General features: G+C 36.8%; 4 protein-coding genes across 4 annotated transcripts; 1 reads left to right on the top strand and 3 right to left on the bottom strand.

Annotated features, from left to right (window-relative positions):
* Window positions 1-358: 358 nt before the first annotated feature.
* LOC126616419 (probable protein phosphatase 2C 39) lies at window positions 359-3,206 on the top strand. The gene is made up of 5 exons (XM_050284467.1): window positions 359-677; window positions 1,605-1,850; window positions 2,001-2,277; window positions 2,580-2,734; window positions 2,836-3,206. The coding sequence occupies exons 1-5, from the start codon at window positions 645-647 to the stop codon at window positions 2,971-2,973; spliced, it is 849 nt and encodes a 282-aa protein (XP_050140424.1). The 5' UTR covers window positions 359-644; the 3' UTR covers window positions 2,974-3,206.
* Window positions 3,207-4,595: 1,389 nt separating this feature from the next.
* Window positions 4,596-6,612, bottom strand: LOC126614584 (squamosa promoter-binding protein 1-like). Its single transcript, XM_050282230.1, has 2 exons — window positions 6,095-6,612; window positions 4,596-5,214 (listed from the first exon to the last, which is right to left on the bottom strand). Exons 1-2 carry the CDS (start codon window positions 6,457-6,459, stop codon window positions 5,004-5,006), a joined length of 576 nt encoding a protein of 191 aa, XP_050138187.1. The 5' UTR covers window positions 6,460-6,612; the 3' UTR covers window positions 4,596-5,003.
* Window positions 6,613-12,784: 6,172 nt separating this feature from the next.
* Window positions 12,785-14,161, bottom strand: LOC126616723 (uncharacterized). The gene is made up of 2 exons (XM_050284814.1): window positions 13,997-14,161; window positions 12,785-13,374 (listed from the first exon to the last, which is right to left on the bottom strand). Exons 1-2 carry the CDS (start codon window positions 14,120-14,122, stop codon window positions 13,030-13,032), a joined length of 471 nt encoding a protein of 156 aa, XP_050140771.1. The 5' UTR covers window positions 14,123-14,161; the 3' UTR covers window positions 12,785-13,029.
* Window positions 14,162-15,854: 1,693 nt separating this feature from the next.
* LOC126616226 (uncharacterized) lies at window positions 15,855-18,116 on the bottom strand. The gene is made up of 3 exons (XM_050284241.1): window positions 17,775-18,116; window positions 16,809-17,133; window positions 15,855-16,352 (listed from the first exon to the last, which is right to left on the bottom strand). The coding sequence occupies exons 2-3, from the start codon at window positions 16,924-16,926 to the stop codon at window positions 16,135-16,137; spliced, it is 336 nt and encodes a 111-aa protein (XP_050140198.1). The 5' UTR covers window positions 16,927-17,133; window positions 17,775-18,116; the 3' UTR covers window positions 15,855-16,134.
* Window positions 18,117-20,933: the final 2,817 nt, after the last annotated feature.

Genomic DNA, 20,933 nt, shown 5'->3' with positions numbered 1-20,933 from the left:
CTTATCAATTATTTTACAGAATTGAATCCCATCCGGATCCACTTTGTGGGGATCCTAAGGATCTCTACATCTTAGCCCTTCATCGTATATCGTGCGGTAAGAAATCATTTAATTTTTTTTATTTAAAATTAAATACAAATAATATCTGACGAAAATTGATCCACGATATACGATAAATTGCTAGGATGTGAGGATTCCTAGTATCCCCATAAAAAAATCAAGACAGCACCTTTTTTCTTATTTTACAAATGAACAAACTTATAATTATATATTTAATTAAAAATGAGTGAAGTGATAACACATTAGGCTAGGAATAACAGTAATCTTATTAAATAAGGGATAAGAAAACAAGGAGCGGCGCGAACGCGTCATTGAGTAATGCAGAGAACAACACGGCATACAATTGGAAGAGAAAGGCTGGAAAACAGAGAGAGAGAGAGAGAGAGAGAAGAGAGGGCGTGTCAACACATCCATCATCCTCATTCCTCATTCTCATCCTCAACCCTTCTCACTTCTCTCTCCTCTCTCTCTCCTTGACTCTGGGTTTTGTCTCTCTTCCTCTGTTTTGTTGGCCAGTGTGTTAGAATTCCAAATTTTCCATCTTTCATTTTTTTTAAACAGATAAGGCTCACATCAGGAAAACCATGACCGGCAAAGAAATTCTCCATAAGATGAAGGTATGTTTTGCTACATTTACAGTAACTCTACTCCTCCATGTATTTGCTTTAATGGGTTTCAATTAATTTTCCAATTGGTTCACCGCTCTGTTCATCAATTGGCTTCTTTTGGCTTGCTCATAGTGTCTTTCTGATCTGCAAATTTAGTTTTCATCCAAACCATATAGAGAAATTGTTTCAGATCCTTGTGTTATGTATGTTATTAACAAAAACCCATATCTCTAAATCGTATTTATTTGTGTAATTTTTTTTTTCAAAATTGCAGTTTTAGATCTGTAACTGTACTGTTCCTCATTGCTCTCGCTACCTTGGGGTTTATGGATGGTGGAAGAAGAAAACCCTTTTATTTATCATTTTTTATTAAATCCCTCTTCCTTTTTCCTCCTGCTACTTGGGGTTTATGGGTATTGAAAGAACATTTCAGTTGGGAAGATAAAATGCAGCAGAAGCTTTTAGTGAAATCAATGAAGAAATAGGAGAATTCTAGACAGAACATTTATAGAAACTACTAAGTAAAGTAAAATCCATCTACTTTTTACATTGCCTTGCTTTGATTAATTTGTATTTGTGGAAGAGGGGGACAGGGCTTGAATTCATTGAACAGTCTGAACTGCTAAAGTTGAGTGGAAGTGATGGACTAGTTAAACTAATATAGATAATTGTTTGATGCTTTATTGGTAAGATGATTATTTAATGCCTGGCAATTAGAGTAGAAAACAAAGCTCGATTATTTTGTAACTAGCTTCTCAAAAAATGTATCCTTTCTCTCTCCCTCTCCCTCCCCCTCTCTCTCTCGTTTTGTCTTCTTAAAGTGATTACTTTTCAGCATGCTCTTGCTGGTCTCGTATTAAAATTGGATATTCTGATATTATCTGTTGCATTTTTCCGGTTGAGAATCTAAATGTGAGTTTTTTTGGTTTGTTGCAGGAGAAAGTTTTAGGTCCATCAGACCCCGACTCTGGAAAAGGAAAGAGCAAGATGTCGCATCACATAACACATGGCTTCCACTTGGTAAAGGGAAAATCCCATCATCCTATGGAAGATTATGTTGTTGCGCAATTTAAGCACATCGATGACCACGAGCTTGGACTATTTGCAATATTTGATGGTCATTTGAGCCATGAAATTCCTGAGTACTTGCAGTCTAATCTCTTTAAGAATATTGTAGAAGAGGTAATGTATGCGGTAGTTGTTTGGTATTATGTTAGGTTTTTTACATGCTTTGATTTTGTAGTTGTTTGATAGCTCTTGCACTTAAACTGTGTTACATATCAAATTTCAACGTCTCCATACTTTTTGGTGCTTGTTTTCCTTTTTCCCCAGCCTGATTTCTGGACAGAACCCAAGAAGGCAGTTGAAAGAGCATATCGTGTAACAGATGCTAACATTCTGGAGAAAGCAGTTGATTTGGGCAAAGGGGGTTCAACAGCAGTTACGGCCATTTTAATTGACTGCCAGAAGCTGGTGGTAGCCAATGTTGGGGATTCTCGAGCTATTATCTGCAAGAATGGTGTTGCTAAACAATTATCTGTTGATCACGAGCCTAGCACAGAAAGAGAAGATATCGAGAACAGAGGTGGTTTTGTATCAAACTTTCCAGGTGATAACATTTCTGATGAGACAAACTAATGTGCTTGGAAACCACCCGGAGAAATATACTGTCTTTTAATACTACTTAAATTTTAAGTTGTTTGAGTTTTATGGGATTTGTTGTTCACTCGTTAAGTATACTAGCTTCGATTTTTGATTTGCGAGTTGTGACCTTAGGTGCTTGAGCATAGCTTCCATTGTTGAGATTGATCATAAAGCCTTATCAATTTATGGTTCTCTAGTTCTTGCCATTCTCATCACATCAATGCTTTCTTGTAGTAGTTTTTAATTTTGTGATTATGATGAATTCAGGGGACGTTCCACGGGTTGATGGGCAGTTGGCGGTAGCAAGAGCATTTGGCGACAAGAGCTTGAAGAAACATCTCAGTTCTGAACCTTATGTGATAATGGATTTAATAGATGATACCACAGAGTTCGTTGTCCTGGCAAGCGATGGACTATGGAAGGTTGGTTTATCTTAAATTTTGCAACTATATCTACTTACTGCAACATGTACTTAAATGGCAAAGCGTTGGGCTTGAAATTTGTTTATGCAATTTGATGTCAGGTGATGACGAACCAAGAAGTTGTGGATTGTATCATACATATAAAGGATGCGCGGGCAGCAGCAAAGCGCCTTACTGAAGAGGCCGTCGATAGGAAGAGTTCTGATGATATTTCCTGTATAGTTGTAAGATTCCGGTGAATGCGTAATTTCTATGTCATATAATTGACCTTTTTCTTAATCATGTATTAGGTATGTTGTATTCGTAAACAGGCATTCAAGTGTGCTTCAAGTTTCTTGTACCCTTTACATTGTAGTTGAGAGGGTTTCATATAAAAGCTAGAACGAGGGTCTTGGAGTCAACACCTCCTGAAACTGACTATGTGCGGAAACATAATCTTTTACAAATCTTCAATCAAAATACAACTTTTTCACTGATGGGGCAATAAACAGGAAATAAAACATGTTTTCAATGTTCCCCTGGTGCCTGTCATTGTCTGTCCATTTTTTACTGAGAATTTTAACGAAAAGCACCTGGTATTGTTCACTTTAACGAAAAACCATATTTTTACATTAAAAAGTCAATCCTGGTACTATTCACTTTAACCTTTATTTTGTCCTTATTATTAAAACTCAAAGTTTTCAAGCTTTTTTCATTAGTTTTCATTTTTTTAATTTATATTTGGAATAAAAGGTGGAGTGTATGGGTTGCAGTCATAATAAATTAGTACCAAATTAGCTGTACATGAGAATCACATGAAAGATCCCTTATTTATACGTGTGGGATTATTACATGTTTAGTAGTTTTTCAGTGATAAAATTCTATAGAGGATTTAGATTCGATTTTCACAAAAAAATGAATTTGAATTGTTAGCCTATTGTAAGGCTTAGTCCACTCCTTCATCTTTTTAGTGTAGATAATATCGTTTATTTAAAAAAAATTCTAGTTTTTATTGAAGATTTTTAAATGGAATGATTTTTGCATTCCTTTTTTCATCTTTTGCATTCTATTATTTTTCTACTGTTAGAAGGAATTATTTACAGGTAAATTAGTAATATACTGTCATATTTAATTTGGCATATTTTCCTACTTGTAATTTGGAAATTGAAGTCTTTATCTTTCTTTTATCAAAATTTTCAAAAATATCATGAAGAAAGTATTTGACATGGTGACAAAGATAATCGATAAGCCACAAACAAAAGAAAACAAAAGAAAAGCGTTTTTTTTTTTTTTTTGGTTCGAAAACGAAAGAAAAGGTAAAAGCTAATATTTGCAGACAAAAAGACAGCTAGGGAAGATGAACCTTAACAAAAGGGAAATATATATGAACAGAAAGATAGGTTGTCGTTTCGTATGGAAAATATCTTAGATAAGACGTCACTATTAATCCTAGTAATATATGACCAGCAGAAGCATATTGTAGTTGGCCGTAATATCCATAATATGCAGTCGTTTTCAGCATCTTACTATCCAAAACTTCAATCATGGTGAAAAACCATGTTGCACATTTTAATTATTTTTGTTTAATCATAAATCAGGGGTGAATAATTGCCTTAATTGGTCCAACCTTTTGTCAGCATATGCTTGACATTGTACATGTTTAGATACCTAAAATCGTGTTTGGCCTTGACAGAAATAACTAGATGCACTAATAGAATTTTTTTATCGAGTCTCAAAATACTTTTTCGGAAAGCAGTTGAACTTAGTGAGGATTATGCTGTGCTTATAGTAAATCAGTTCCAGGATATGCACTTATAAGCACATACGCTCATGTATTGTGAGCATAAGTGCTTCGTACTTAAACATTATCTCACACAAAGTCTAATACGTGTTGGTATTTCATCCAACGACTTATAATTATCTTATTAAAACTCTTTGAGGTGCTTGCTTATCCATAAATACTTTGTAAGTGCTTTTCTAAGAAGCACATGATCTTCCAGTAGAAGTTTTGTTGTGCTTATAATAAGCACTTATGACCACGCAAGAGTCTAAACTACATAACCATACAACACATTAGCTTGAGAAGCTTACATAGTCTACATACGTAATGGCCTAGAGACAAAGCATACCAACATAAGGTTGTAGCTAATTAGGTAGACAAAGAAATAGCACTTCCTTCAGAATTCTCAATATTTAGCATAATTAGAACAATCATACGTAGAGCTTCTAAAATCCATGGATGACAGAAGAGAGGGAGCATGTAGAGGGCAGATCACAACATGCATTGGCCTTATCTGATCTGGCAATGCTTGGAAGAAGAGTTTCCTGGGGGTGTGATCTGATATCCAGTCTGACTTTCTTTGTACTGGTGACCAACCCCTCTCCGGCTCGATCCTTCTCCGTAAGGTTCGCCTGAGCTCTTGCGGCGTCGTTCATTGTGTCCTGCCAAACGCCGGCGACAGCTTCTCTTTGCTTCGTCAAATTCAATTAGCTCATGGAACCTGTGAAGTGCATCCCCATAATAAGGAAAAGTTCTAAAACATGGTGATATGTAGAAGTACTATTTTATGAAGGATTAAATTAAGAGAAATGATTTTTGCAATTGATTTTTTTCCTTGGGCACGCTTCAGACTTGAAGAAGAGAAAAGAGGTATTCGGAAGTCACTTCAACATATTAATTAAGGGTCTCAAAAAATTCTGCAATTAAATTTCACAAGAAATAGCATTGGCCGTAGCAAGTTCAGTTACTTGGGTATAATTAATGGACAGCAAAGGAATGAAAATATTCACTGATTGGATAACACATTATGCTAAGCAGACATTTATTAATATTCTGCCGCTTAATAATTTACATCATCTCCAATTTTAAAAGCTTGTACCAGTTATATGCCTTGCATGGTTTAGCATGACCAGTGACTGCATTTGACTAAATTAATTAACCTCTTGACACCATTAACAATACCAGTCAATTAAAGGTGGTTAATTATTTTAATATTCCAGCATATATGGATTTAGAATGTTATGTTCTATTTGACTCCACATGGAAAGATGCTTTCAGGAAAAATCATAACTCAAGGAATAATCTGCTTCAACAAAAATTGTTACATAGCTGTAAACCCATGTTCTAAGTGACATCATGATCTGAAATGGAACAGAAATCCTTAATTATTATATGTACTAATGAAAAGAATTTTTCTAAGTTTAATTCCCCATTGAGAATTATTAGTCAAAACCCTAATTATGTATGGATGGAGTTTTTGCTTTCTGAGAGTATAAAACCCAATTTTATTCCATAAATCATACTGAAGCAGTGCTAAATCATACAGAAGCAGAAAAATGCAAGCAAGCAAGCAAGAAAGGGAAAGTGGGATGCAATTAGACCTGCTGCATTGCTGGCAAAACCGCTGTTGAATCCCGGAAACGATCACAACAGCTGCCTTGGAATGAAACTCACAAACCTTATGCCGGCGGTAGTACCTCTTTGCATCAACCAAATCAGCCCCACACCTCTCCACTTGACAAGACGGTTGCGCTATCCCCCCTCCACCTCCACCTCCGCCACCAGATCCTCTTCTTCCAGCTGCAGCGGCTTTCTTCTGCCTCTCATTTTCTTCAAATCTCAGCATCAACCCTCCGCCACCACCACTGGTCTCTTCTTCATCCGAGTAGTCATCCTCTACTTCCTCGACATCCTTCTTCGCCTTCTCTTTCCATGTTTGCCTTCCTTCAAAGTTCTTGCCCTCCATTGTTTAGGAAGTGTAAGTGCCAGAATTTACAATGAGGTTTTGGTTAAATGGAGAATGGTTGAGCATTATTAAGAAGGGGGAAACTGGATGGAGTTGTGAAGGTGAAGAAAGTGTAAGGAATTAATAGGTGAAGAAAAAGTGGAATAGGACCACAAACACAAGCTCCATTCTTTAACACGCGTGTCGATGTCGTATAAGGTGGCCGAATTTTGAATGAAACAGTGAATATATAACAAAAGAGCACTTCATCTTCATAAACAAGGTTAGGATTTGAAAGCTTAATTTGCATCGGTGTGAAATATAAGAACACATTGTGTTAATCAGACCGAGGGATTTTCTCTTGCAACCTATTCATGCAGTGGCCTCTTTCGTCAATCAATGTTTATCGCGTGTTTCAAATATGAACCATCTGTCCAATGGGAGCTCACTACGTGGTGAATTTGTAACAAAAGAGTATCCCTTGATTAGAACGTGTATAGATGAGTTTGATGATTTATTAACAATATATAATATGCAGAGATAAGTGAAATAGTATAGGAAGAGCCTGTAAGGGTAGTTCACATTGTTGAAATTAAGGTCACCTCCAATGGAGATGACTAAAGGTTCAAAAGGCAAAAAAATGGCCTGATTTGCCCAAAAACTTATCTCAAACCGATGACTATATTATAATTCTATGGAGCACACATGTCATTATTTGGCCAAATGGGCATTAAGCTAGCCAAATGTAGCTCTCTTATAAACCCTTGTTTTAGGGCCCAACTCCTCAATTGTAATAATACAAATTCAACATCTAGAATTGAAAATGTTCAATAGTAGTTTAATTAAATTAACTAATAAATTTATAGTATAAACTTAAAACTAACAAATTATTGAGGGGCTATGTTTAGCCTCTTCAGTTAGAAATGACATATAACTATGGTCTGAAGCTGTCCATATAAAAATAATTATTGTGTAAAACTAAAATTTAGGACGGGAATATGTTAGCCATTTTGGTTGGAGATGACCTAAATGTCATTGATTGCGAGGGACAGTTCATTTACAATTGAGTACGTACGTATAGTGCATTCTTTAATCAAATTCACGTAGTAGTAGGACGCTGGATGAGTAAATTTGCATGCAGTACAACTGACTACTTTGAACTGTCAGTCATCTGTAATCTATAGTGAATGCTTTGTCTGCCATTCTCTACCTTACCCTGTGCCTTTATTGGATGCAGAATTTACAGCATACTGTATGTATATATTCACCCAAATTAGCTTCCACGGCAAAATAGGTAATTTTTTATCCACTTCTCCCTCTAGAGGTAAATGTATACTATGTCATTAGATTATAGAATAGTGCTATTTGGCACACTTATTTTTATCTTTTACACACAATTATTAATTTTTTTCATTGATCTTCTTCAATATATTCAATCTAACGGCGAAAATTAAAAAAAGTGTGTGAAAAGTAAAAATAGGTATGTGAATACTGAAGTTTTCATTCACTCGTATATCTAGAAATCTTGTTCCAGTAATTTAGATTTTCAATTCTCTCCACCATTTCGTTGAAAACTAAAGCACCAAAAAAGAAAGTTTTATGTAGATTCTATCTTAAATACTTGTGTTCTTGTTATTCTATTGTGCTTGGTATTTGTTTTAGGGGTGTGTAAAACTAGAGACAAATAATAGCTACAAGGTCATACTTTCATTGTATCCACAAAGGTAATTTTTGTCTTCTCTTTGCACACATATTTTGGTGGCGAATTAAGTTTGAAAGATAACTTTGACATTATCTTCATCCCTCATCGTAACCATAACCCACATGTTCCAGAAATTTTCCACATTATGGCTCGGGCCACTTGTTATGTGGTTCAACGATATTAGTAGTCTAGTTTTAGATTTTCTTTTGAGAATCATCTATATACAAAGGATTAGCGAAATAAGACAATGTGTGACCATTTGATTATCATCGTGCAGATTTCAGAGTTTTATTGAGAACATTGCTTTCTTCTATTTTGTTGTGTTATAGTTCGGAGACTTTATAGTTTCCGATTTTGTTGACACATGTTTTGTAAGATCACTTCCAGTGTAGTAAGGTCCTCTTTGGCAATAGGCAACTTAATCCCTTTAAATGAACAGTAACTGACTGCAGTGAACCCTAATTGTCTAAGTGAATTTCCACTCCTAAACTGAATAGCTCAGACAATTCATAATAATATATTAGTTTATTTTATAAAATTATAATAAAAAAACTTTATTTTTAAATTTGGATTATAATAAAAGATTGGTCGAAAGTATTTGAAAATATTGAAAGGTATTGTAAAATGGAAGAACATGGTTAGGTATTTATAGAAAAAAATTTATAATTTTTTATATTTTAATTAGTTTTTTTAATATTTTTTTAATAATTTAAATTGTGGTTGACGTCATGGTGACATCAGTCTTACATCACATAGGCAGGGTACTGGCCAGACGATTATTACCTGACTTCTACATCGAGCTCGCCTTAACCCCAATTGCCCAAGTTGGGCTGCAGTGTTTTGGGGAGGGAGAGGGAGTGAATTGGGTTTCCTATCCCCAAGGTAATAAGTAACGGTGAAGTTGCTCTAATAGTTGGAATATTTGTAAATAGCAGCTTTCATATGTATTACTAATTACATATTCAGGTAGGGTTTATCGAATCCACCTAGAAGTTTAGGTTCTAGGTGTGAGAGGATACGATCAACAATATCATTAGTGATACATATATAGCTTTGCCAATCTATTCTGCAGATTCCATTAATTTAGGGAGCTAATACTTCCCTCAGTCCCAATAAGGAGGAAAGTCGTCCTTCTCAGTCTAACATGGCATCATTTGATTGTACAAATATTATTAAATTGAAACCATAATTTATCTTTACTACCATCTATTCAGGCGAAGATTTCTCCGAAGATGGCTCCTCGGCACTCAGCATAGCTGCCCAAGGGATTGGCACTTTGGATGTGTAGTCGGGCTCTTGCATGCTGATGTGCTGCAAGAAGATGACAAAGTTAGTTTTGAAAGGTGCCTTTGTGGAGCCTTAGGTGTAGGCCTTGAGGCTCACAATCAAAACTAACTAAGTGCTAGGCGTGCCACTGCTATCTTAGTATAGCAGATGTAGAACAAGATTGTGTTCAGTAGATTACTTGCGCCCCTAGTTACTTGGACTTATTGTTATCAAAGGATTGTCGTGGATGGGTTAAGTCCACATTAAGTTCTTTTTCTTGCCTTGTGACCAAGGACTTTCAGTTCATAGTCTTGTATTCGAATGAAGGGAGTCCAGATCCTTTAAGTAATTTGTTGGTTCTTGATTGGTTTTAAATGAAAGCATATCCATTAAACTAACCATATCTAGATACAAATAAGACTTTTAATTAAAGTAGGAAAACAAGCGGATATGACTTGAATACATACTAGAGAATGCATTAAGTAATATATCTACAAATTCAGAAAGCAAACAAAGAGCTTCGGGCAAGATTTCACCTTGTCTAGCAAGGTTGAACCTCTTGCAGTCACTTCTCTTTTTGTTTATAGAGGTTTCTATGCTAGAAAGGGATGGATGGTAAACCAGTTTACACAATGGAATCGATACTACGCCACTAGGGGTGATAGCAGAGCTTCTAAACAAGACAAAAGATAGCTTTTGTGAGGGAGATATCCTAACAATGACTGAGATCTGGGATGATTACAGCTTTTAGATGCAAATTTGGCTTGAGAGCAGAGTTCGCATGTTTGTTTGTTTGATTGGTTGAGTGTCCTTGTCTCTGGGGCCTCTTCTGCCTTTTATAGGTGAGTTAGCCCAACTGCGATGACTTTACTCTTGCCCGAAAGCACTTGAAGGGTAGTGTTTTTTACTTGTATTGCCACTGAAAAGTACTTTTTGGCTGATTGTGAGTTAGTCCCCATCACTTGACATTTAAATCATAGGCACATGGCCTATACATTAATGGGAAGGCACCAATTTGTCTCTGGGCCTGATGCTTGGGCTTCGGACAAGCTCCCTTCTAATTGGCATTTCTGGGCTTCCACACATTTGTAGCCCAATGTTCAAATATTAACCCAAACACCATCTACAAATTAATTACCTCTAAAAGAATTATTTTAGATTTAGAGACCGTTTAATTGCTTAACAAGGCTTAAGGTGACTGTGGTCCATTTATAGTCGCTTGTCATACATGATCAAAGCATCAGACCACGCACACTATGATCCAAGCTAGCTTCATCTAACATTCACCTCACTGGCTTCCGCGTCGCCTCTCTCCTTTTCTAGCCAGTAAGAATCCATTTGACACAGCAAGTAATTTTCGCCACAATATTGTGCCCATCACTCTCAGCTTTGAGTTGGGTCTTGGTCCCGGTGTTCTTTAGTTCCTGGATTCCTCTCTTTATCATGAACCTCTAAGCATGAGGCATTTATCATCATTCTTCATCGAGTGGTTAAACCAAACAAATTCAAAATAAGACTAAAATATCTGATGATGGCATACAAGACTAGAGTACCACATGATTGATCAATCATGTGATGAAAGAGATAAACACAAAGTTATATACAATCGGTAACATGCGTACTTTCTTCTTATTTTGGATTCAAACCCTAGACTTGAAACCTCAAGTTCAACGTTTAACCTAGAGCCCTAATTGATCCAAAACTTTGGAACCTAGACCTTAAACCCGAGGAATGAGATTCAGATTTCGACCTTGAACCCCGAACATTACTTCTAACCCAACCAAGCCCCATTTCTAACTCCCCGTGATATGACACCACAAAATTAAGTATTCGTGTTATGTGTCTTACTCATCTAAAACTAAAAAATGAACCTACTGGCTCTTAGTTTCGTAACATTACTATTCTTCGTAATATTTGAATAAATTTCAAGTTCGAATCTCTTTCTCCTTCCAATCGGCAAAAACATATAGTAACTCGTGCAAGTATATGAAGAAAACATGCAGTTCAAATTTGCGAAAACTTCGAATGTTTTCAGGCTGGAAAGGAGCCTTTCCAATCTGTGAAGAAAATGAAGGTTGATGAAAATGGAGGTCAACCAATCTTGATTCGGCTGGTCCCAAGGTTTTGGCTTCACATGTAAAGCACATCGTGTTCATATATATGCGTAATTCTTCGCACCATGATAAACTTCATGATGTATATTCAGTCCCTTTCCCGCACTCACTAAAACTGAAGGATTGACTCTTTCACTCGAACTGCTTTTCTATCGCCTCCTCTTTTTTTCATCATCTTCCTCGATCCTGAGCCTTTTTTTAGACCCTTTAATGGCCAAGAAATAGACTAAGCATTGGATTCCCACACCTCATACTATAATAGGCTCAAACTTTGACCTCTTTTTGTGATTCTATTAAAATTATGGGTACAGTAATGAGAAGAAAGTTTGGACCATCAAAAATATTCAGGGAAGGGAAATAACTCCCCTAATTTGGATAATATTAATATATAAAAGCCACAAAATTATGAACATGAATTTGATATATACAACAACAATATATATATCTATATATATATATATATATAGTAGCATATCAAAATTGCAAAACATGATCCAACAAAAAATAATTGCAAAAAAATGTATCTTAATTCATTTGGCGTCTATGAAAATAACACCATTTTTGCTGTTGGTTGTTGAACCTCATTGCATTTCCCATCTCTCTATACCATGCGTGACATGCAATTTGAAAAAGTAAATAACAACATTATCTTAGTCACATAATATGCAAGATATTTTCTTGAATTCCAACAATATATTTACTTTAAAAGGAGGGAAAGTTGGCCCTAATTTGATATCTACGAAGATCGAACTTAAAACATCACACTTACAAGTGGAGAGAAATCTCCTAGACCATAATATAAAATGACATATAATGCACAAGCAGTAATTTCATTAAACTGGACGGTAATAAATCATACGAAAAAGTCTTACCTAATTATTCGTCTTGGGCCAACAACCCACGTTTATGTTCGTAAATTAAACTTAATAAATAACACATAGACGCATGGGGAAGTGAATCACACCATAATAACTTACATAACCTTAGTGGCAAGCCACATCTATCCACCCGCTTCCCCCTTCCGGCGAGGAGAGGCTATAATTTTCACCCTACCAGTGGTCACAATCAAGCTGACTGTTTACACTTCTATACTTCCAACTATATTCTCCATGTGGTGAATCATATTGTGCAGGCCGTAGACTAATCGACCTCATGTTTGATCTCGAAATAGGTTGGTTGATGTCATAATTTTTGGTCGGAGATTCAAACTGATAATGGATTTTGAAATTCATACATTTCCAAAGTCGCAATGCATGTCAAAAGCTGATGTTAAACACACATTTAACATATAAAAAGAGACTGTACACTTGCACACAAGATTACAATTCATACATCTTCTCTTATACCTTTTCTATACTGAGAAACAAGAAAAGAAAAGATACATTCACCATACGATTTCCCCTCGATCTTGTGAGGAAGTTTCGCACAATCAACAAAGTTTGGAAATAATTATTGAAAGTCCTATATATATATATATATGAAAGTCTCATACCAAATTCCCATCCCTGATCAAATGTGACCCTTCTGATGGTGGTCGTTCTGATCTGCGAACTTACTGTGATCTTCAATAGTTCTATACTCAGCTGTATCAACAACGTTCGCATCAGCCTCAGCAACCAAAGTGTCGGTGACCTTCCGGGTAGTGTTCTTGACAGAATCCCATGCAACATTCGTCTCCCTTGCCATATCAACAAGGTCCTCCGCCACCTCCGTTGCTTTTGCGGCGCTTTGTCTTGCTGTGCCTGCCACAAATCCTGTAACGCCACTCATGTCATCAATACTGGTATCACCCTCTCTTCCCTCAGTCGCTGCTCCATGCCTGCCTGCCTCTGTTGGTGGCCTATTTCTTGGGTCCTATTTCATTGGAGAAAAAATAAAAATTAAGCGCAGCTATTTCGACCACGTTCAGAGAAACATTTCATACTAATTATAAATACAATCCGCTTACGATAGAAATTGGATTATTAGACCAATGGGCTAATATGCATAAACTTTTTTAGGGCGTACGTCTTAACTTTCTAGAGCGCGTAACCTAAAAAGTAGGCGCCCTAAAATATTGATGCAGATTAGCATATATATATATATATAGTACACTTATATTTGCAGAGTACGTAAATGCTAAAGAGACAAAATTTGCAAACTAAAACATGTGTCACCAATAAAAATAAGCTTGTTTATCAATGTTCAAGTAATGATCCAATCATCAACTTCCATATCATTTAGTATTCAAAATTTTGTTACAAATTTAGTTTCCTTAACGTTACCTATCCGTAAGTACAGGTAAATTAAAATACAAAAGGTTGTTCCCCTTGTAACTTGTTCTCTTTTACTTAGATCCGATGTTCACTGGGTAGTCTAGGGTTCGACTGACATCGAATCATTGATAAGATTAATCAAGATGCCAAAAAAGATATATACAAAAAAAAAATACAAAAAAAAAAAAAAAACCAAATAAAATGGGAAAAGAAATGTTTACTTGGACACTTTCATAAGAAGTGGAGAAGCAAGCCCTGGATAAGCAGGATTGAATACAAGGGGGATGCTCTTTAGGCAAAGATTTTGAGATGTGGGAGAGGGCTCTCTTTGTCAATGTCGCCGCCATGAGATTTGATGCTCTCAACCTTTTTCTTATCCGTTTGCAAAATCCTTGAACTATTGTCCTCAGTGCCCAATATCTGTTATGATCGTATATAGCGCCAAACATCGGACACGTGACAGAGTGGCACGTTCCTTGATGAACACGTGCACAATACTTGGACACATGTGTTGTGTGTCATGGGCATGTTTACATCACGACTCATTGCGCCAGTTGTATGTATCCGACACTTGTTCAAATCACTTTGAAATTTGTTAATCTCAATCTGTTTGGTTTATGACGATTGGTACAAGTTCACTAAAATTTATCCGCCGCTTCCAGTTGCAGCAGAAGTTTGGAAGACGTACCATTACACTTCTATTTTTCGAGTTTAAGCGGTTGAAGGCTTGAAGCTTTCCTAGAAAGGCCAAATTGCATGCACAAATAATATGCCATCCCTACATGTACATGGACATAGAGTGAAGTTATACGTGAATATTATCTTGTGAAAACTTTTGATATAAAACCTTCTGATTGTGTTTCTTATCGATGTCTAACTCAAACTGAACGTTAGTATATAAAAACTTATGTCGAATTTCACTTTCATATGCGGGTTAATATATCTTCTTGTTTATTAGTACGAATTAAATTTGTAAAGAATGTGTATTGTTTCAATACATGTGTATACTAACAGCAAAAGAATGAAAAAATGAGTGGATTCGATAGTGTTTAGATATAGCATAACCGTAAAAAGGAAAGTACGTATGAGTAACCAAAAAGAGGTTTTCTATCTCATACAGACTTATTTGCACCTCATCCTTTTCTTAACTGTACAATTTTCGTTTTATTCTCATACCAAGTAAGTAAACATGAGTTGAAGCTTATTAATACATAAATTAGGCTTGAAAGGGTGCTTCTACCTTTCGATTGATGTGCTCGTACTTGGAGAAAATTTGGATAGAAAGTTCAGTTTGAATGAAGATTGCTCTTGGTCACCTGATGATAAAAAAATTAATAGTGAGACACTCTTGCATTTGATATCTATAATTAAGCTTAAAATGTTAAAAGCATATCCATTCATTCTCGTCCCATAATCTAAAATCCAAATGTTAATAACCCTAGATCTCTTGATCACTATGTGATCAACAGTAGATGCTTGTAAACATATAACGTTATTAGAGTTCTTTATCACATGAACAAGATTACCATAGAAACCCACATGAAACGGGTGATTTGTGGAGTTTTATCTTCTAATAAATCTCGTTTGTTAACCACTTCAATTTTTTTGAAGTTAATCCGAAAACGCTACTAACACTACCCTACAAGTGAAAGTGTTATGTTCTGCTCTCAAAAATAGCATAGTCAAAATTGATACTAATTATAGCTGACTTCGATTTAGTTCAATTCCCACTCCCAATATCAAGGAATAAAAAAATGTTACTTCGACAACATATTTACTTATTATCATTTAAAAGGAAATATTTAGTGCTCAAAATGAAAGTGGTTTTTGAAATTTGACTTTAGAAAAAAAATTCAGCAAGGTTTTCGTTTTTCTCCCTCCTTCTATACACCCATTCATCACCATGCATGGACTACACTAAGGTAGAAAAGGATAGGGATCTCGTGATCTCATCCGTTCATCATATATAATGCGGTCATAAATCATTTCAAAATTTAAAATTTAAAATTAAATATGAATAATACCTAACGAAAAATAGCCATACAATATACGATGAACGAGTAAGATCACATAATCCCTAGAAAAAAGGTTCCGGGGATCATTTTCCCACTAAGGTAAACCATTTTCAGTATTATTATTATTTTTTTTTAATTTGAAATAGGAATCACATCCTTACACGACCTCACTTCCTCCTACAAGCACAAACATGCATAAAAACCCCATACAACACCCCCTTCAATTTTTCACTGAGATCATATCCTCCTGCACGGTTTCTCAGATCATCAATAGGCCCTTGGACCGGATCGTATTCATGATCATGATGACGATCTTTGCCCCGCCCCGCTGGGCCTTTGATCTGTTATGCTTGCCTTCCACGCACCATCCATGGTGGGCTTGGCTTGTCTCTCCCAGACTCCTCCGCCATCTCAGTGGCTTTCATAGGTCCATCTTCTGCATGGTCACTCGTACCAGCTAGATCTTGATGTCTGGCTTCGTATAACCCTTCCTTCAACGTCTCCTTTGTCGGCAATCTTGATGTCCCGCTAACTTCACCCCCACTTTCTCTTGCATCTGCCACTGCATTGGCACCCTGAACATTTAACCTTATGAACCCATGACAAGATTGATATGAACGAAAATAAAATTAAGATTGAAAAGCCATGTTATTTTTGTCACCTATTTATGTCCGACTATCGTATGAAGCGCTGATCACATATACTCTTCTCTAAAAGAACCTCGCCAGATGAAGTTCTATGACACGAGTTTATAGGGAACGGGTAGATTGCTACCATAGCGTCTCATGACACTGATGTTCTAACCACAATATTGATGTATATATTGTATCATGTCATATAAATTGCTCTTTTTGTTTTAATGTTTTGATATATAGAGTCAGTCTCATAGCTTGACAAAATAAGGCTCGGTATTTTATTAGGAGAACATACATATTATTTTTGTGCTAGGTAATACTGAATTCGAATTTCGTAAATAAGAATTGTAGAATAAAAAACACAAAAAATTGTACATCAGCACCTTGAAAGGCAGTGGAGAAGCAAATCTTGGAGAATCTGCCGGAGGGTTGAGTCAATTGCAAAGCTTTAGAGGCAATAGCCCTTCTTGCTATGATCAACATTGTTGCTGGCTTTGCCATGTTTTGGTGGCTTTGTTTTCTTACCCGCTTTTATATATTATTCTTCCTCATCAACTGTGGTAGCGCTCGATTCAGTGTCAAAATTGATGATATGCGAAGGTTTGCAGTTGCAGCTCAAGGTGAGAGACGCGTGGAGCGGTTTGGACACGTGGAGCAAGCACAAGGATCCCTCTTCTTTTGATATGGCAGTTCAGTGTCGCATGTTATCTTGCAAATTAGTAAGTCAAATATTTCAGATTTTGGATGATGCAAAATAATAAAGGCCCAAATTTAGATTTGGTCTCTGTTAGTTGAGATATGTAAGAGGTTGCACTTGGTGCGATGGTAAGTGCCTTCGCCCATGAGCGGTAGGTCTCGGGTTCGAGACTTGGGAGCAGCCTCTCCATAAAATGGGGGTAAGGCTAGCCGACATTCACCTCTCTCAGACCCTGCGTAAAGCAGGAGCCTTGTGCACTGGGTACGACGACCTCTGTTAGTTGAGATATGTGAGAACCATTATTAAAATTTTAAGAGTGCAATTGTTGTACCGGATTTTATCGGATTAGTTAATTTTTAAAATTAAGCTAAATTGGTTTAAAATCAATGTTTTAAAAAACTAGCCTCGGGACGCGCTTAGGGCACCTTTGAGGCTGGGCGTGAAGGCTAACGCCTTTGTTTTGATGGAGTGAGCGAAAGGCATCTCTGGAGATGCCGAGGTGGCGGAGGCGCACCTAAAGGCGTCCAGGCGCCTTCTCTGCCCTTTTTTTTCTTTTAATTTTTTTAAACCACCCAAACCCAAAACAACGCCGTTTGGGGTAAGGGTTTTGAGTTTTAATTCCAGAAATCCACCATATGAGGACCATACATACCTTCGATCATCCTCTGCCTTCTTGACCCTCTTCTCTCACGAGCCAAAACAACAGCCGCTGCCCGTTTAGAGCAGCAACAGTCGCCACACCGCCGTCGAACATTGGTGTGAACTATGAGTCTGTGATGTAATACTTTTCACTTGATATAGGAGTTGAGGAGCAATTTGTGGTAGGGGTAGGAAAGACGGAGCATTCTAGGATAGGGCTGGGTGCGATACTGTGATGTAGTAGTTTTGGGTCTGAGATATGAAGCAGTCAAGGATAGAGGCAGGTCTTTTAATTCTTTTATTTCTTTTTAAACTCTAAATAATATTACTGAAATAAACCTACTTTCACCATCTGTACTGGAAAGCTCTTGAAAAGTGCTTCTAACGCCAGCTGTCTAGCGCCATAAATATGGGGCGACATTTGACTTAGACCTAGTTTGGGAGTGAGGTGTTTAAAAAAAAAGCACCCATGAAAAAAAGCTGTGAGAGTTTTAGGTGTTTGGTAAACTGAAAAAAAAAAGGGCTTATTTTGGAAGCTGTTGTGAGAATAAGCTGAAATCAAAGGAAAAAACTGAAGCTGCTATTTGCAGCTTTGGAAAACTGGTTTTTTTTCAAAGCACACGGAGCTACAGTGCTTCTTTAATGAAAAGACCCACTATTAGACTGCTTTTTTTTCCAAAAGCACTTTTACAAAAAAGTTTACCAAACACTCTGTTGATTTATTTCACAGCCGCTTATTCTCACAGCACATCCGCTTATTCTCACAGCACAGCCGCTTATTAAAGCACAGCAATACCAAACCAGCCTTTAGAATGGTTGGTGTATAAATTAATAAATTGTTGGTGGTAAATTATCTTTTGGATGAATGATTGATTTCTTTGTTTGTATTACATTTTGAATGATGAATGTTGATGTACAAAATCAGTGAGGACTTTGGTACAACAGAAAGTGTTAAGTTTGTGACCTTCGCTAGATTGCTCCAGTCACTAGTGTGGATAAGTATGTAAATGGATAGGGACAGGGAAGCAAACACAAGATGTACGTGGTTCACCCAGATTGGCTACGCCCACGGAGTAGAGGAGTTCTCATTAATTGTGAAGGGTTTACACAAGTACATAGGTTCAAGCTCTCCTTTAGTGAGTACTAGTGAATGATTTAGTAAAAATGACATTAGGAAATATTGTGGGAGAATGATCTCTTTTTATAGAAGAGAGTTTCTAGCTTTGTTTTGACATTAACACGTGTCGTGTTGTGATTGGCTTCTGATATTGACACGTGTCGCACTATGATTGGCTTCTGATGTCGACACGTGTCGCGCTGTGATTGGCCTCCTGGTTAGAGGGAAACTCTTCTGGGTCCTTGACGGTATAACGTTGACCAGTGCTCAGTAGCTTCAGGATTGGTCAAGTATGGTACAAAACAATGAATTTAGATGATATTACCTTTGAATGATGAATTTAGATGATATTATCTTTTGAATGATTATAGATTTGAATGATAAATTTAGAATGGATGTTTATTTTACAAAGTATTATTTTTTCATACATTTATATAATATATATATATATATATATATATTTAATCCCAGGTCGGGCTTCACCTCGGAAGCCTCGCCCACGCCTCACACTTTTAATACATTGTTTAAAATAGATAAGTTGGACAATATTTGATCAGTGTCGGACTAATAAACTAGACAATTAATAAATTCTAATATTATATTATTTAATCCACAATTATTAATGTTTTATTATTAATCTAATCTTTTTCTCCATCATTTTCCACCCTCTCCATCCCACTCAATCACTCTTTCTCTCCCTTCTCTGTCCCACACTCTTTCTCTCCCTTCTCTGTCCCACAATATTTGAATTTCGGCTGATGCAAAATAATAAAGGCCCAAATTTAGGCGGCGTCAATTCGTCAAGGGCAAGGTATTAAATATCGGTAATATCGGAAATATTGGTAGTCTGAAAACACGGAAATATCGATGGAAATATCGATAAAAATTACATGGAAACCACGGAAATTGTAAGAAAAACTTGGAAATTTTAATTGAAACTTTGCAAGATGTTTATTTAGTCAATTATCTATTAGTTTATCACAAAAAATTGGAAGGAAATGCATTGCATGATGAATTTAACTGATTTAAATTGATTATATAGCGAGCTGGCAAACATTGTGAGTGTAAAAAATATGTAGTAATTAATGAAAAAAGTTTAAAGACACCACAATCATTATATACAATGAATTAGTACAATATTTTACACTTTATATATTGCATTTTTTTTTCTCTCAGATAACACACACAGACTGACACATAGCCTGGATATTTTGAAAGCAGGTTTGGATTTTTTTTTTCTTCTCTCGGATAACACACACACACCCCACTTCTACACACACACACACTTCAAAGTGCACCCCACTTCTACACACACACGCACAGACACACTGTAACAACCCAACCCCAAATTTTTATATATTTTCGTGGTTCCCCAAATAATTATGAAATTATCGTTTTAGTCCCCTATCTTAACCAAATCTGGACCATTCATCTTGATTTCCAACCAAATCTGGACCATTCATCTTGATTTCCAAATTCTCTCAAGCTACCACATGGCAGCACCCTAGCACCCTCACGTATCTCTCTCTCTCCCCACCCCGTGACCTCTTTCTCCTTCTTTCTTCTCTGCACTCACTCTCCCTCTCTCGAAGACCCTCACTCTTTCACCCTTTGACCCACACCCGAGAGCACCCACGCACACCCTTCGTGGTACTCCGTCGACGGCATCGTCATCACCTTCTACACGCCGTCGTCTCTCTCTCTCTCTTTCTCTCTCTCCCGTCGCTGCGCAACTCGACGAAACCCCAAGAACCTCCGGCGAGTTCTTCATGGGTTATGGTTAGGTAAGCCTCGAACCTCTCTTTCCGTGTTGGTTTGTTGCTTGGATGTGATTATTGAGGTTATTTTGTCCTTTTTACCAAGAATTTAGCACGGAATCAGCCCGGGAATAGGCGCACCCATCTCCGGCGAGACCGTGGGGTCGAGAGGTTTTTCGACCACCACGGGTCGTTTCACGGCAAATGGAAGGTATAAACGCACTCCTCTCGTCTCGTGCTTTTGTTTGATACCTAGATCGGGGTCTAGAACCCTTGTTTGTGGTCGGCCGGAGCTGTA

Source organism: Malus sylvestris, chromosome 3, assembly GCF_916048215.2.
Source record: "Malus sylvestris chromosome 3, drMalSylv7.2, whole genome shotgun sequence".
Taxonomy (NCBI): domain Eukaryota; kingdom Viridiplantae; phylum Streptophyta; class Magnoliopsida; order Rosales; family Rosaceae; genus Malus; species Malus sylvestris.
The sequence above is the reverse complement of the archived record's forward strand: the minus strand, read 5'-3'. Positions and strand labels throughout refer to the sequence as shown.